The sequence below is a fragment of the Citrus clementina genome, unplaced genomic scaffold, assembly GCF_000493195.1.
Source record: "Citrus clementina cultivar Clemenules unplaced genomic scaffold, Citrus_clementina_v1.0 scaffold_4, whole genome shotgun sequence".
NCBI lineage: Eukaryota > Viridiplantae > Streptophyta > Magnoliopsida > Sapindales > Rutaceae > Citrus > Citrus x clementina.
Window position 1 is genome coordinate 21427479 of NW_006262274.1, and position 16001 is coordinate 21443479.

At 36.3% G+C, this 16001-nt stretch overlaps 2 protein-coding genes across 3 annotated transcripts in view; both read right to left on the minus strand.

The window, feature by feature from the left end:
• The window catches only part of LOC18045209 (pre-mRNA-splicing factor ATP-dependent RNA helicase DEAH7), a 10648-nt gene extending 5262 nt beyond the window's left edge, over positions 1-5386 (minus strand). The window contains exons 1-10 of one of the 2 annotated variants that reach the window (XM_006438004.2): positions 5198-5386; positions 4913-4972; positions 4690-4828; positions 3656-3871; positions 2565-2638; positions 2081-2333; positions 1290-1454; positions 1029-1174; positions 701-798; positions 191-299 (exon numbers count right to left, since the gene is read on the minus strand). In XM_006438004.2, the coding sequence (XP_006438067.2) occupies positions 191-299; positions 701-798; positions 1029-1174; positions 1290-1454; positions 2081-2333; positions 2565-2638; positions 3656-3871; positions 4690-4828; positions 4913-4918 (1206 nt within the window). In that variant the 5' untranslated portion in view covers positions 4919-4972; positions 5198-5386. Of the gene's footprint in view, positions 1-190; positions 300-700; positions 799-1028; positions 1175-1289; positions 1455-2080; positions 2334-2564; positions 2639-3655; positions 3872-4689; positions 4829-4912; positions 4981-5197 lie in introns of both variants that reach the window. The other variant, XM_024185427.1, reaches the window with a different exon arrangement.
• Positions 5387-10156: 4770 nt separating this feature from the next.
• Positions 10157-13981, minus strand: LOC18045210 (receptor protein kinase-like protein ZAR1). The gene is made up of 2 exons (XM_006438005.2): positions 12262-13981; positions 10157-11001 (listed from the first exon to the last, which is right to left on the minus strand). Exons 1-2 carry the CDS (start codon positions 13745-13747, stop codon positions 10364-10366), a joined length of 2124 nt encoding a protein of 707 aa, XP_006438068.1. The 5' UTR covers positions 13748-13981; the 3' UTR covers positions 10157-10363.
• Positions 13982-16001: the final 2020 nt, after the last annotated feature.

Here is a 16001-nt window from a genome sequence, read left to right on the forward strand (position 1 = left end):
AAAAAGATGGGTTTCCGGTTTTTTAAATTGGGGGCAACCCACCCTTGTGGGGCCCCCCCCCCCCCCCACCAAAAAAAAAAGGGGAGAGTTGTCATGAGTTTTTCATATATATCAAACAATTAATGGAATAATGAGTTGCCAAAAATGCACGTCAGAAGCATAAAATGAAATTCACAAGCATAAAACATACCAGTCTTTTAGCCAACTCCACCTCCTTCTTTTGGTATGAAGCATCATCCCCAAGAATAAAAGACGAGCTGTCTGTGTCAAACATTGTGGTCCCTTCTTCTCTGTCATACCTGTGTAGCAAAAATTTATATTTGTCAAAAGTTTGTCAACCTCGAGGCAGCATATATGAATATCACGACCAAAACAAGAAGGGGAAAAAAATGTGAAATGGGAATAATGCATCGGCTACTAAAAAGAACTCCTAAACAGAGCTTACACTGTAAACCTGAATTACAAGCTAGGAGTTTCCACCCATTTAAGAACTCATTAATATCTGCTATCCACACAGAAAAATTGTCTACCATGCAAGTCAATCAAAACAATGACCAAAAATTCAGATGTCTGAAAACTTGAGAAACGACCCTAAGAGTCTCATCAAATAGAATCACAAATTTTAATCCATAAATTGCATGGCGCACACGAATCTAATTATAAATTATTAAATTTAATTTTATCAAAAAATATATATTACCATGCTCGATCAGAGTTGTATTCCATTTCCAGACGCATACTTTCAGTAATCTCATAATTGTGTTCTTTATCAGAATAGGTCTCATCTGCTACTACGTCCTGCAAACATATACACGTAAAATTAACAAATACTATAACATAGTATGCAATCAGAAACATAGCTTTTGATGCTGAAAATCAATGAGCATTACCATCATTGAAAATGAAATCTGGTGAGCTTTTATAGATAAAATTTCATATGTAGAACTAGCCCACTTTCCCCTCAAACGACTACCAAAAGAAAGAAGTAAAAAGGAAACAATCCTAAGGAGAAGGTAAGCACACAATACCTCAAATGATTGTGAACTTTCACGGGAAAATGTAAGTTGATGGGACCTCCTACTATACCCAGAACTTGAAGATTTAACTGAGGATCCAGACGCACGTATTGGAACAGGCGAAGGAGAGATGTGGTCCCAGGGAGAGGCAGCGTAACCTGTCGAGTAAAAGTAAAAGCCAAAATTAATAAAAGGGTAGCGATTATAGACATCTGTCACCTTAAACATGCAATTTCAAATCTAAAATAAAGATCTCATGTGCTCCAAGTATACCATTGGAACGAGGTGTTGACAAGGGAGAAACTAATCGAGCATCAGGTGAGGCCCCAACGAACATCGGGGATGGCGAAGGCTGATAGCGTTTACTGGAATTAGAATAGCCTTCCCGGCGTGGCGTATCTTCCCATTCCCATCTTCCATCATCCCAATCAGACCTGCCTGCAAGATTTCCAAACGTCAAAATTAGGCAGAACAATATGCTTATTAATTTAGATGAGTTCGGCTAGGTATACATATTATTCACCAGGTGACATGCCACTACAATTCCTTCCAAAGAAGGAATAAAAGGTTTATTCCACTGTAATTAATGGAAAATAGTTTCCAAAGTGAACCAAAAAAATAAAGAATAGATATCAAATATACATATACATATGCACATATCTGGATTTGTGTAATTTACATCTAAGACTTCCTATGTTACATGTCCACAATAAGGTTTCTATAACTTTTGTGACTTCTCAAAACCGACAATGATGGGAATGAAACAAAGAATTTGATGAAGTATACATACTGCAGCAAATAAAAATATAAAAAAACTTCTGTTGACTAGGTCAATGAAAAAATTCCTGATGTTTAATTCTAAATTTATAAAACAAATAGTGAGATACAAATCAGTTATGTCTCTCAATAAGTAAGGATATAATACAATTATACTAAAGAAGTTTTAAAACACATGCCAACAACACACCAAGTCCCAACTGATGCCGGTACCCTATATTTACACAAATGGAAAGCATTCAAGGAAAAAATAAATAAACACACTCTAAAGATGAAGTATCACATACCTGGTGTCCTCCTTGTGCCGTCATATTTACTACGCTTCCTTCCATATTCTCCACCATACTCTGGTTCATCTCGATCTCTTGCTTCCCTTCCACGATACCGCCCCTTGCTATCATAATTGTCTCTCCTGCTTGACCCCCTACTTTCACTTCTGGTGTCATCCTTCAAATACTTTCTCTCACTACCTCGGTCATCCCTGTCATACCTGGAACTTGTAGATAAGACACTGTAGGAACTCCCAGTAGAAGATGAAACCTTCAATTCAAAAGCTAAATCAGAACAAAGTGCTGTTCCAACTTAAATTAACAAACTATGCAATGCCAATTATTTCTAATCTCATGAATCAGTAATTTCAACGAAATGAACAGATCCCCTCCACTTTCACAAACAAAAAACGGCCCCACTTCATGAAGCACCAAGAATTAAGAAATAAGCTAAATACTGACAACGACAACAGCAAAGTATGGATATGAATTGAATGCTTACTTCTACATATGCATGTTCATTTGAGCGATGAGTCCCAGCTGTCTCTCCAGCCAGTCCAACAGCCATGGGATTTTCTGCAAAAAAAGAAATAACAAAATACAATTGTAATATGAGAAGTTTTATCTCAAAATAACAATAATAATAATCAGTGGAAGAAGGAGGAAAGAAAATTTCGAATAAAACTGAATCAGAAGAGCACCTAACATGAGTTTACAAGTGAAAATGCTGTTTAACACCATCAGAGAACCCACCCACCCCCACCCATAAAGAAAAAGAAAAATTGAATGTAAGAAGGTACAAGCAATATGGGTTTTGACACTGCCCACTTTGATTACATCTCCAAAACATCAACTGCCTCTAATTCAAAACATTTGAGTCCTGTTTCTCCCCCTGTAAAAGCACTTCACCTTACTATGGAGATGTTACAACCAAAGATTGCAACTACTCTGACCACATCTCCCAAACATCACCTCCCTCTAATTCAAAACATGTGAGTCGGGTTTCCCTCCCTGTAAGAGCACTTCACCTTACTACGGAGATGTTCAGCAGCACACAATCTATTGGTGCAACTGCTCTTTGAAGTTATAAACAAACATCAAATATATCTCGAGAAGATAGAAATCCATTCCACAGCCACCTATGACGTGTAAGGTAACTACCAAACAAGGGCTGAAACATGTCACTAGCAATGTAACTTAAATACTCCACAACTCTTAACATGTCAAGGACATTTCATTCCTTCCAACAAGACCTGACTCCTCAATGAACACAGGTAAAGTGTAACAGCTCTTAACAGATTCAATTCTCAGTTGGTTCTGAGTACCTTTAGCACTAAAATTCAAAGAGAGAGATTTACAGATTATTATGCTCAATATCAGTAAAATATGGGGACAGGAAAATAGCACTAATCTACGAATCTTCAACTATAAGTTGGCATAAGAAACTTATTGGTTCTCTTGGTTGGTCGAGATTTTGGAATTCCAAGTTTTGTTAACATTGCAACTCATTTCCTTGGATAAATATATAAAGTATTATCCAGTTTAATCATTGAATGCATTTATTTAGCCTACAAGACTTAGAAGGAAATTTACCTGCATCAGTTATATCGTGTGCAGAAGTTTCACGATACCGTCTACTAGCATGGCTGCGCTTTCCATTTGTGGCATTACTCACTACCTCGTCTATTCCAGAAGATTCAGACTTCTCCTCCTCGTCAATTGATGCTGCAACAGAAGCAACTCTTGGCACCTTGAATCCATCATCAATCTGAGAAACTCCCCCTTTTTCAACAGCACGAACACCTAACCCTGTTACAATTATGTTTGATCAATAAAAAGCACCAAAGTTTGTACTTTCATAATAAAAGAATAATTTTTACAGGCATGTTTACAAATAGTAAGAAGGCAATCCCATAAATTTTAAAAAACAACTAAATGGGAGATTACACAAAAAGACCAAGTTGAATTCCATTTTAAGGACAGCCACGTGGCAAAAAAAAACTAAAAAGAGAACTGACAAAGGAATCCAAGTAAGCAGACCACAACGGAAGTTGGAGTATAGCACATATAGCATAGATAAGAATGCCCCCACCAAAAAAAAAATCCTGAAGCTAATCAAATGGCACCCAAGACCTAAACAAACCTGCCTCTCCACCTTCTCATAGGTTAATGGGTTCTGTTCTCGAGTAGAATCAGTCCTTTACAATGTCACTAAGCCCTAAAACAATCATTGAGGAGGGGCTTGCATACCTAGGCCCAAAAAAAAAAACAATAAGAGCAGAACTAAGGCAACAGAAATGGGAGTCTGATTTCTCAGGAGTTACAAGGCAACCTTGCTAAGGAAAATTAAATAATGTCAAATCCAACAACACGATCCATCCGGTCACATTTCAATTTGTTTTAGCTCAAATCAGACAACAGCATGACTTTAGTTTATGAAACAAAGGAAGCAACCAAGCTGCCTCCCTTAGAGATTTCATTTTTGTTCCATAAATCATTCCCGCTTTTAGCATGATGGCATTTAAGTTCACCAAGTGACGAAAAACAACTAATATTTTGAAGTAATAAGTGACTTATATTTACAAATAGGAACCAGCTAATTCGATTATACCAATAAAAGATAATACCTGACTGTGCTTTTGCCCCAGGAGCTCTAAATATTGGCCGTTCCTTATTGGGTACAAATAATCCCCCACCATTAGTTATTTCAGGTTCCAATAACTGAGTTGTTTTATCCAAGTCAACGAGCTTAGCTGCTGCTCCTTTCTAAAAAATTAAACAATAAAATAAATAAAATTCGCCAATAATACAAAACATCCACAAACTATTGAAATCACTACTCTGACTAACCTCCATGCCAATTAACTGAAATTCTAAGAATCTGAAACTTCTACCACAATGTCGGGTCGCCTGCAAAACTTTCAAATAACCAAATTAAAACTACGTTACCCATGCTTAATACGTGAAGGAACAAGTAAAATTTAATTGAAATCCTAACTAATTAGGAAATCATCACAAAACCCTAATTAAAAAAAAAAAGAGCAAGAATCTTGCTTTGATTCAATGCGGAGCGCATCACGGCGAAATCGAGAACTCTAAAAAGAATTAAGATCGAGAGACTTGCTTATAGCATACCTGCTGAAGTGTAGAGTGAAAAAGTCACGGGGTAGTGAACGTCGGAGGGATTCGCTCTCGCTAAACAAGAACTCCGAGATTTTTTTTTTAATACAGAAATTGAAGAATTGCAAAAAGAAAAGAAAAGAAAAAGGCTGCTGAGTTTAATAATACATATTTTTTAAATTTTTGGACCGTCAACCTAGTTTTACTTTGGCTCATTAGCTCCTTTATTTGTTGCGGTTAACCGACCTTTGTTTTTTAAGGGGTTTTTAATTAAATATGCCTTAAAAGTAGGTATTTAGTTAAATATATCTCATGTTTGAAAATTATTTAAATATATTTTTTTATGTGTTATATTATTTAAAATATTCTTAAAAAAAAATATAAAACACACACAACTCACAACACTCTTTACTTCTCACTCTTTTTAACTCCACGTAACAAAAACTCATGCCACACTCAAAATCACTCATAAACAGCTAATGCACTAAGATTTTTATTTGTAGTTGGGTGTATTATTCATCTCATGAACAAGATATTTGAAACTTTTTTTTTATTTTGTGTTATCTATTTAATTTGTTGACATTATATTATTTTTAGGGTTTTGTTTGGTTGTGATAAACACTAAAGCAACTCATATTTTCATTACATTTGCATTATATGACTGTTATTTGATGGATTTTATAACTACATTGGTTAAAACCTGAAGTTGTTGTCAAATTTTTTTCTGCACCTGACATACACTACAGCAGCCGTGTATGTAAGGATTTACACGACTGTAGTCGTGTAAATGTGCAAAAGATTCTAATTATTATGACACCTTATCATCCTATTGGTGTAAAAAATATATTTTTTTCACTATATATATCATTTTATTATTACTGGACTATAGTCGTGTGTGTTAATAAATTACACGACTATTATTGTGTACGTAGAAACTTACATATTGTAATTGTGTATATATGTAAAATGTTCCAATTGTTATGAGATCCCAATATTTTTTTAAGAAGAAATATGTCCTCTGATTATTTACTAAGTTATGTATTTTTGCAACTTACACGACTTCTGTCATGTATGTATGAATTTACACGACAACAATTGTACAAGTTTGAAAGATATAGTAGATGTTATGACACCTAGCATTCTGTTAGTACAAATATTACAGTTTTTTTTACTAAATATATCATCTGACTGTTTACAGAACTATAGTTGTGTATTTTAGCAAGTTACACAACTATTGTCGTGTAAACTAGCAATTACACGACGTCAGTCGTGTAAATAGGCAGACATATCCACACTTCATTATATACATTGTTTAATTTTATTTTTGTATTTATTGTATAATCAATTGTTGTATTATTACAGGAAATGACTTCAATACGTGTGCCTATTATGTTTTGTGGTGAATGGATTGAGCAAAACGGCCATTATAGATTTAATGGTACGGAGACAAGAGGGATCATGGTGCCTCGTTCTACAACGTATGTTGTTTTAGGCTTGGTGATATCAGAGAAGATTGGGTTGAAGATGCAAAAAAAATTATGACGATTGTCAAACAACTTCTATTGTATTACGACTTATTTACTATTCGAATAAGTATTGGATTTATGTTGTGTGATAGACAACCAAACTATAATTAGTTTCATTTATTTGAAGTTTGATATGTTAAAGTCTATATTAATTGTGTCATCAATATAATGAATGTTTTAGGTGATTTTTTTATTTTGTGTTCATATACCTGAGTACAATCGTGTATTTTGGCTGTTACAGAATTAGTCATATTTATTTGCAAATACCCAACTGCAGTCGTGTATCTGTGCAAATACCCGACTGCAGTCGGGTATTTTCTTACAGAGAGCTAGTCATGTTTATTTGTAAATACTCAACTGCAGTGGTGTATTTTCTTACAGAGAGCTAGTCATGTTTATTTATAAATACCCGACTACAGTCGAGTATTTTCTTACAGATAGCTGATCATGTATAATTTCAAATACTCGACTGCAGTCGTGTATCTATACAATACCCGACTGCAGTCGAGTACTTTCTTACAGAGAGATGGTCATGTATAATTGCAAATACTAGACTGCGGTCGTGTATCTGTGAAAATACCTGACTGCAGTCGTGTATTTTATTACAGAGAGCTGGTCATGTATAATTGCAAATACTAGACTGCGGTCGTGTATCTGTGAAAATACCTGACTGCAGTCGTGTATTTTATTACAGAGAGCTGGTCATGTATATTTGTAAATACTCGACTGCAGTCGTGTATTTGTGCAAATACCCAACTGCAGTCGTGTATTTTCTCATAGAGTATTCCCTGAGCATAAATGACAATCTTGTTATATCACATAGATTGTACAAACTATCTTCTCTATCATTAATATAATTAACAAAGAAATAAAACATATTAATGATGTCAAGTTATCTTTAATGACATCAAATATCAACAACATCCTCATTATAACTATTACATCTCATGGTCCAAAAAATGACACATCAACAAAGTTTTTAAGGGTAGTACACTATAAAATTTTTTTCCATGACCTATGCTCAAATAATTTGACAGCCAAGACTTTTCAAAATTGTGTAACATGATCTTATTGGCAATATGAATTGACATCAAGTCCATGGGCTAGGACCTCCAAGTACCGCAACAAAAATGCTCCACAATCACCACTGAAAAAATTCATATAAATCAATTGTTAAAAATCATCATTCTTATTATTATGTTCAAAACAAATTATATGTATAGTATATACCTTGATTTTTGTTGCGGGATGTCACGCACTTGCACGATGGGCCAAGGAATTTTCGATATAACCTCAGTACAGTCTGGATGTCACGCATACACAAGTTTGAGTAACTTATAGTGACACGAAGCCGCATACTAGATAACAGTTTACAATTATAGTTCCAAACAATAAACCACAAATTTCCACATTATTGCAGCTGAAACAGTTGGCCATTTTGTAACCAATCATTACTTTATTCAATTGACTCAATCATATGGTACTAAATCACATGTATTGAAAATTAAAAATAACAAAACTTGTGTCAAATCAAATTGCTGAATAAGAAAAACATAAAAACAAGAAATTTATAATTCTTGCAGTAATCAAATGGCCTCACAATTCTACACAAACTCTCCATCCATCACTAATCCCCTTGCTTCTTGAGCAATTATTAATGAAAAACTAAATTTATCCACCCACTATTTCCACTTCTAAGTAAATATAATGTCAATAGTCCAAAATTAAATTATCTCGTACAAGTTTCCTAAATAACATCTTTCAATTGTTGAAAATAAGAAATAAGATATATGTAATACAAGTTTTTTTTTCATTAAAACTGTAACCCATATCTCCACATAAGCACAACTCCAATACTTGAGATTTTGTACCAAATTTTCAGGTCATTCAAGATCGATTCTAATGTTACTAACAAATCACACAAATTAGCAAAGCATATATTCGATAAAATCATACTCAACAAGGTGTAACAGTCAAGTTTTGAGTGGTAAATCACCTTTCATTCGCCCAATTTCAATTCAAGGCAACAAATTTATGGGCTAGAACAAAGGGCAACAGAGGCGTGAAGTAACAGCAGCAAAGCGTCATTGGCGTTAACCTCATCTAATGGCGCTTCAGAGGGACTGCAATTGAGCCTGGCAAACAACTCTTCACTCTTTTTTGATTGCTTGGATTGGATTCAATCTTGAGGAAGGTTTAAATTTGGCAAAAATGGGTGTTGTGTACGCTGATCAAATTTTCAGGTCATTCAAGATCGATTCTAATGTTACTAACAAATCACACAAATTAGCAAAGCATATATTCGATAAAATCATACTCAACAAGGTGTAACAGTCAAGTTTTGAGTGGTAAATCACCTTTCATTCGCCCAATTTCAATTCAAGGCAACAAATTTATGGGCTAGAACAAAGGGCAATAGAGGCGTGAAGTAACAGCAGCAAAGCGTCATTGGCGTTAACCTCATCTAATGGCGCTTCAGAGGGACTGCAATTGAGCCTGGCAAACAACTCTTCACTCTTTTTTGCTTGCTTGGATTGGATTCAATCTTGAGGAAGGTTTAAATTTGGCCAAAATGGGTGTTGTGTACGCTGGTCATGAGAGAGAATTAAGGATTGTGTTTTGTGACTGATTGTGTAGGGTAATTTAGATGATTTAGGTTTTTAATTAGGACAATTTCGTAACTGCACATTAAAAAAAGTATATACGAGAAATTTTAGAGTATGAGGGTGTTTTTAGATAAATACCATTTTTTTGGGGTATGCCACGGACAAATCCCTGTGTTTTTTAAACAATGATTCTTTCTTTTTCTTTTTCTTTTTTACTTTTACCTTAAAAAATAGAGTTGTGAGTAAAGTTTCGAGTTTAATTATAAAATGATATTTAATTCGAGTAAAATATTAAAATAACATATTAATTTAAATCAATAAAGTTGTCTATTTTAAAATATCTCAAATTACATTTAAATAAAAAGATTCATTCAAATAACATGACGTACATATATGAAATAAATTATTCAACAATCGTAAAAATTATTATTCAATTAATAAATATAAGATTAGAAGAGAAGATACGTTTCAGTATTTTACTCATGGAGGATGGTAACCAGTAAGTAGTAACTTATGCACGAGGAAATGGTTGGTTTGGGATTGCCGGTGCGGCGTATACAAATATCGCAACATTATAACTTTGCGATATTTTCTTGTTGGGTGTACTTAGAAATAGGGCAATCTAGGTAACAGCAGGGCCATCTAGCATCACCCGCGAGTTGATCGTTTTGGGCTCGCAAACTTAAAGTCAATTCCATTAAGATTGAACAAATGTATGGTAAAATGGATGGTCAATCGAAGTTGCGAATAACAAATTACCATTTTATTACAAGCGCATCCTAAAATAAAAAAATTGGATAAAATTTTTAAATTACAAATATGAATACCTACATACTTTAAAACATGAATGCTCCCGTGATTCTACCAAAAATTGCTAAAATTTTCAGCAAAACCTAGGGACATTTTGAAATATGTTGGAATCAAAATTTCATCTAATATCGCAGATGTCTTGATAGACCGTGAAATGGATGTCAAGCCATTGCATGGTTAACTGAAGAAAATTTCAGCTCCTTGCATGATTAAGTAGCAGGAAATAAAACCAATATCTGCTATGTGCCAATCCTCTCAAGATTTTCTGATACATTTTTCATTCTTGGCCTAACCTCAGGGTCTGCCTCAGTGCAAGCAAGGGCCAAATGAAAAACTGCTATTACTTCTTTTTTGGCGTGCACTTCTTGCAGCAACATTGCATCCACCATATCTGATAATGGATTTTCCTCTTCAAAACCTTTCTTCACCCACCTAACGAGGTCTGGAACTTCGATGGAAGTCGACGTTGTTGGTGAAAGCTCAGGAGATTTTCCTGTAAGCAACTCAAGCAGCACAACTCCAAATGAATAGACATCCCATTTCTGCATCGGGCGATTACCGGGGACTCGAGCCTCTGGTGCTCGGTAGTTGTTGGTTTTTTCAGTTTGGACCGGCTTCATGTATGGAAGGGCACCGCCCATGAAGCCACCGGAAGAGGAGGGGTTATTGCCAGTAATGTTAATGAGTCTACTGAGGCCAAAATCAGATATGTAAGGCTGGAAGTCATTGTCGAGGAGGATGTTAGATGGTTTGATGTCTCCATGGACAAATTTTCTCGGACTGCATTCGTGGAGATAGGCCAATCCCCGGGCTGTGCCCTTAGCGATTCTAAGCCTTGTTGACCATGAGAGGTTTGTTGATGGCTGACCATTTCTTCCTGTAGAATGAATCTCTTTTAAGATCAGGAATAGATACAGATTGTTGTGGGTACTTACATTGTAAAAAATATTAACTTAAAGTTCGTAGTAGGAAATTGCTGAAGAGCCAGCATGTCATAATTGATCACCTTGAATGAATTTTCTAATTGAAACTTGTAACTGAATACTCTGATGAGTGGGGGACACAAGCAGTACTTCCCAAGGGAAGTAACTTAGAAAGTCTCCATTTGAAAAGGAAAAACTTGAAAAGAATGCCCATCTTTTTTGCTTAAAGTTTTTAAAAAGTTTAAAGAGAAAAAACAACCGAGGAAGGAACCATCAGAAAGCTGCTTCAACAGTTTCCAAATTTAGGTGTGCCATCCTGTAATATATATATAATATAAATAATATGGGAAAGTGTAAATTAACCTTAGTCTGGAACCAAGAGGTTGGAACCTGGGGCCGGGGCCATTAATTGAGTGAAGGCTCAACCAAAAAAGCAAGGAAAATTGAGAATCATGACCCATTACCCTGTGACAGAGGAGATCTGGAAATGCAGCAGCCCTGCAGTAACTGCCTCTCTCTGTCAACTCTTCATGAATACACTTGTTTAGCAGTTTGGGTAGCCAGCCAAAAGGCCAATAATGAGGAACCTATTTATCATTCGCTAGATCTCTCATTTACAAGTAACAGAGCAACTAATCCTACAAAATTTTCCCTAACTATGCATGTACCATTATCATATTCAATTATTTCTAGTTAAGTCACCAGGGGCAGCGATTCTGCTATAGACTTCATCAAAAGTCAAGATCATAGGTTAAAAGAGAAAATTGCATTGCCGGCATATTGAAAGCTTCAGATTACTGGCAAAGGATTTCCCATAAATGCTAATGCTAGGGTAAAAGATTGGGCAATTCTAGGGTACAATAATAAAGGAAAGGCCATGTCCTACTCCATGTTTAATGGGTTATGATGGGTGGGCATCTTAAATGATAACAGGTACCGCACATGGACCATTTGACGCAATATCATCATTCTGTAAGCCACGTGGACCAATCAGGGCTCAACTCTGCAACTTGATCCCGCAACATCACTCATATATCACTCATACTAAAACACGGAAGATCACAACTTTCCAATGCACACATACATGAATTGCATGCCTAGATTGACGCTCACAACAAATTGCCGAGCTAATGTAAGACCAACCTCAAATTTAGAAACTAAAAGGTAAAAGTTCAGAATCTGACAAAAAAAACTGAAAGAAATAGAGAACTGACCTCGAAGAGCATTAGCCAAGTTGCCATTAGAAATGAAGTCACTAATGAGAAGCTTCTCGTCCGGAGCCCAATAATAAGCCCTCAATTTGACGATATTCGGATGCTTAACTTTAGTAATGGCCTGAACTTCAGTAACAAACTCCCGATGCCTCTGCTCTCCGCCTTCGCCGAGCCGCCGCACGGCCACCGGAATGCCATTACCAAGCACAACTTTATACACAATCCCCAGCCCACTTTTGCCCAACACATAAGCAGAAGCTCGAAGCAGCTCATCAAGCTCAAACGTGAACCCTTTATCAATTGCCACCAGCTCTCCTTCCCCCTTGCCGCTCTCTGCTTTCTCTTGACCCTCAACTTCAGAATCTTCATTTCGAAAGCCGTTGACGCAAACGCAAGGGCAGAAGTTGCCATTTTCATTTCCACCAAATTTGCTCTTCACAGTGCAGCTGCAGCCGCCATTTGAATCTTTCTTTTTCCAGTAAACATAAACAATCACTAAACCAATAACCGCAACAGCAGCCGCATCAGCTGCTGATATTAAAACTATCAAACCGGGACCCAAGCCTTTCTTCTTACTCTTATCAGAATCCGGAGATGGATTCTGAGTCTCTTGCTGACTCTCTGCTGAATCTTTGCAAGATTTTTGTAAAGGAAACCCACATAACAACGGGTTACTAAGAAAAGCCGTCGGCCCTTGGTTAGCAAACGACCCTGTTTGAGGAATTTCCCCGCTTAAATTGTTGCCCCTCAAATCAAAACTCACCGTTACAGGCAAATTCCCAAGAGATTTCGGAATTTTTCCCGATAGATGATTGTAAGACAAGTTCAGAGTAGCCGATAAAGACTGGAGCTCGCCGAGATCATTCGGTATCGGCCCTTTGAAATCATTAGCAGAAAGATCAAGCTGCACTAAATTCTCCAGCTCAGGCCAAATCCCAGCAGGAATTTGCCCGCTGAACTTGTTCCTAGCAAGTATCAATCTCTGCAACTGCTTGCAATTCTTTAAGCCATCAGGAAGCAAACCCGAAAAGGAGTTGTTAGAAAGATCGAGGTTTTGCAATCTGGGGAGGTTACAGACGGAAGGAGGAAGCGAACCGGAGAGATTGTTACCGTAGAGAAAGATACTGTGAAGTGAAGTGGCGTTGAATAGCTGATCAGGGAGCGATCCAAACAAGTTATTGTTGTGAAGGTTGAGCCTTCGGAGGTAGATTAAAGAGCCGAGCTCGGAAGGAATATACCCGCGAACATTCTTCCCGGAGATGGCGACTCCGACCACACGGGGGTCCGGGAATCCGGTTATGTTCATGCAGGAAATGCCGGACCAGCTGCAGGGCGTGGGGTCGTTCTCGTTCCAGTCAGCGAAAACTGAAGTATCAGTTTGATCGATGGCTGATTTTAGTGAGAGCAGAGTGAGGCCATCGGGTGAAAGAGCGAAACACAAGTGAAGAAAATATAAAAAGAATGGAAAGAAGAAACTGTTTTTCATTTGCGGATTTGGTTTTGTTTGCTGTAGAAAAGAAAAAAGAAAAGAAAAGAAATGAAATGGGAAATAGGGGGCGGAGTGTGAGTTTAAGTAATATTTACAGAGAAGAGAAGAGAGGGTGGTGGTTGGCGGGAGGGGGGAGGAATTTATGAGAAAGAGACTTGAGAAAGACGAGATTTTGATTGGGGAGTGGGGTCCATTCCCGCCCAAAAGAGAGAGATCAGAGGTGGGGAGAGAGAGGAGGCTTTTTGCCTTTTAGTTTTAGTTTTCAGTAGTTTGGGCTTTGCCTCAGAAAAGGGGGAGTAGAAGAAAAGCAATAACAAAGTGCTTTTCTGTGTTGCCTTCATGCGTGATGTTGATGTCTGAATGTCGTATGCTCTGTCCTGTTTTTCATCTTTTCTTCTTTAATCTGCTTCAGGAGCCTAACCATGAATTTTATCATATGTTGGAGTTTTCTCCCTTTGTTTTTTTCTCTGTCAGTAATAATTTAGTTTAGTGGGTGAATTTATAGATTAACGCACGGTGTTGTCTGGTCTGATTAATTCATGGCTACAATTTTACATATGAAAATGTTCTAAAATTCATGTGCAATTTTGCTCTTGTTTGGCTTGTTCTCAAGTGAGATTGTTTTTTTTTTTAAAAAAAAAATAACCTCAAATTATAGTTAAATGTCAATTCACATTTTCTGTAGTTGACAGCTTTTCTTAGCTTTTTATAATTTTTATGATGGAAGACTGCCAACTAAAAATTATGCAGAATTTTGCTGAACAAAGCTTAGGCAATCCCCATGGATCGACTGATATTCAAAATTATGTTTTTTTTTTTTTTTTTTTTGGGGGTGGGGGGATGTTGTAATCACCACGATCAAATGAAAATGAAATATAGTATTATTGGGACCTCTCTGTACGGTCGATACTCACACGAAAACCACTTTGTTCTGTCAATATTACCACATGTATGATCATTAACATAGTATAAGTCTTGAAGTTTCATGTCAACAGTTACTATGTAATCAACCTAACATCACATATCGTCAACTATACGTTTCTTAATCAGTGTCAATATCGGGCCCTCCCGAAAGAGGAATTTTCAGAGCAATACTACTAGTAATACGGTAGAGTTTCCTATCAGTAATTCATTATTATTTATTAATAATTATCCTCGATGATTCAATGAAGGTAGGCAATAGTTTTGATGCCCTTTTGCTTAATTCTTACACTTGATAAAATGTTGAAACTCATATATTGTTAATTATGTTCCCACTTCGACGTATCATTGATACTAAATTTGTGCGCTCTGTTAATTTCCAGCAGAGACAATGAGTTCTTCATCGTCGTCCTTGATTATTTTACAATTGATTTCAAAACACAACTAATGATATTCTTTTAGTGGAATTGTTAATGATGCTTTTATGTCTACTTTTCCCATCATGAAAACATGCTTAGAAGCAACCGAAAGTATAAGAGTTTAGAGAGAGAAAGCTTTCTTGATTCCAGTCTGTATTATTGTTTGCTTGCTTACTTGTGTTTACTGCCCTTTTTCTCTTTTAATAAAAGCAGTTGAAAATCAGGAATATACATTGTACTAATCACTTGTATATGAGAGCACAATTCTTATTATTGTTATTATTATTATTATTATTATTATTAACACATGGCAAGTTGTAATGACTAGCAAGCATCTCAAATATCCACCAAAATCATTCCACCACAAAAGATACAGGCCAAAATTCATATAGGCCATTACCGTGATGGCTTCATTCTTCGCTCCCAAAAGGATACATATTATTATTATTATAAAAGTTCTTTCCAAGGCAACACTCCTAAGCCTAAAAGAATGGGAAGTTGGCAGCAGAAAAGGATCCTTTGCTTTGCAACCAAGGGAATAGGCGCACGGATTGGATTTTTCTAACCATAATATTATACTCTGGTTATTCAACTTGTTCTTTTGAGGAATATGGGTCCCATTTACCACAATTCTCAAATCATTTTAAGGAAAGGATAGATCCTAATGAGCTACTGTAGCATATGGCAGTGTTAGCCGATCAGTGCTCCAATCTCTAAGTTCAGTTTCCCACTTTCGTTTTCTAACTTATCCCTTTTTTCTAAGGTGAAAGACTGTCATTAAATATTATGCCAAAAGATGATGGGTCTCTTTAACATATATATCTTATCTAAAACAAGTAGCTTTGTTTGTGACATGGTGGATGCCCTGTCCCTGTTTGGCGTGACCTCACCACTCTCTTGGAGTTACAGTA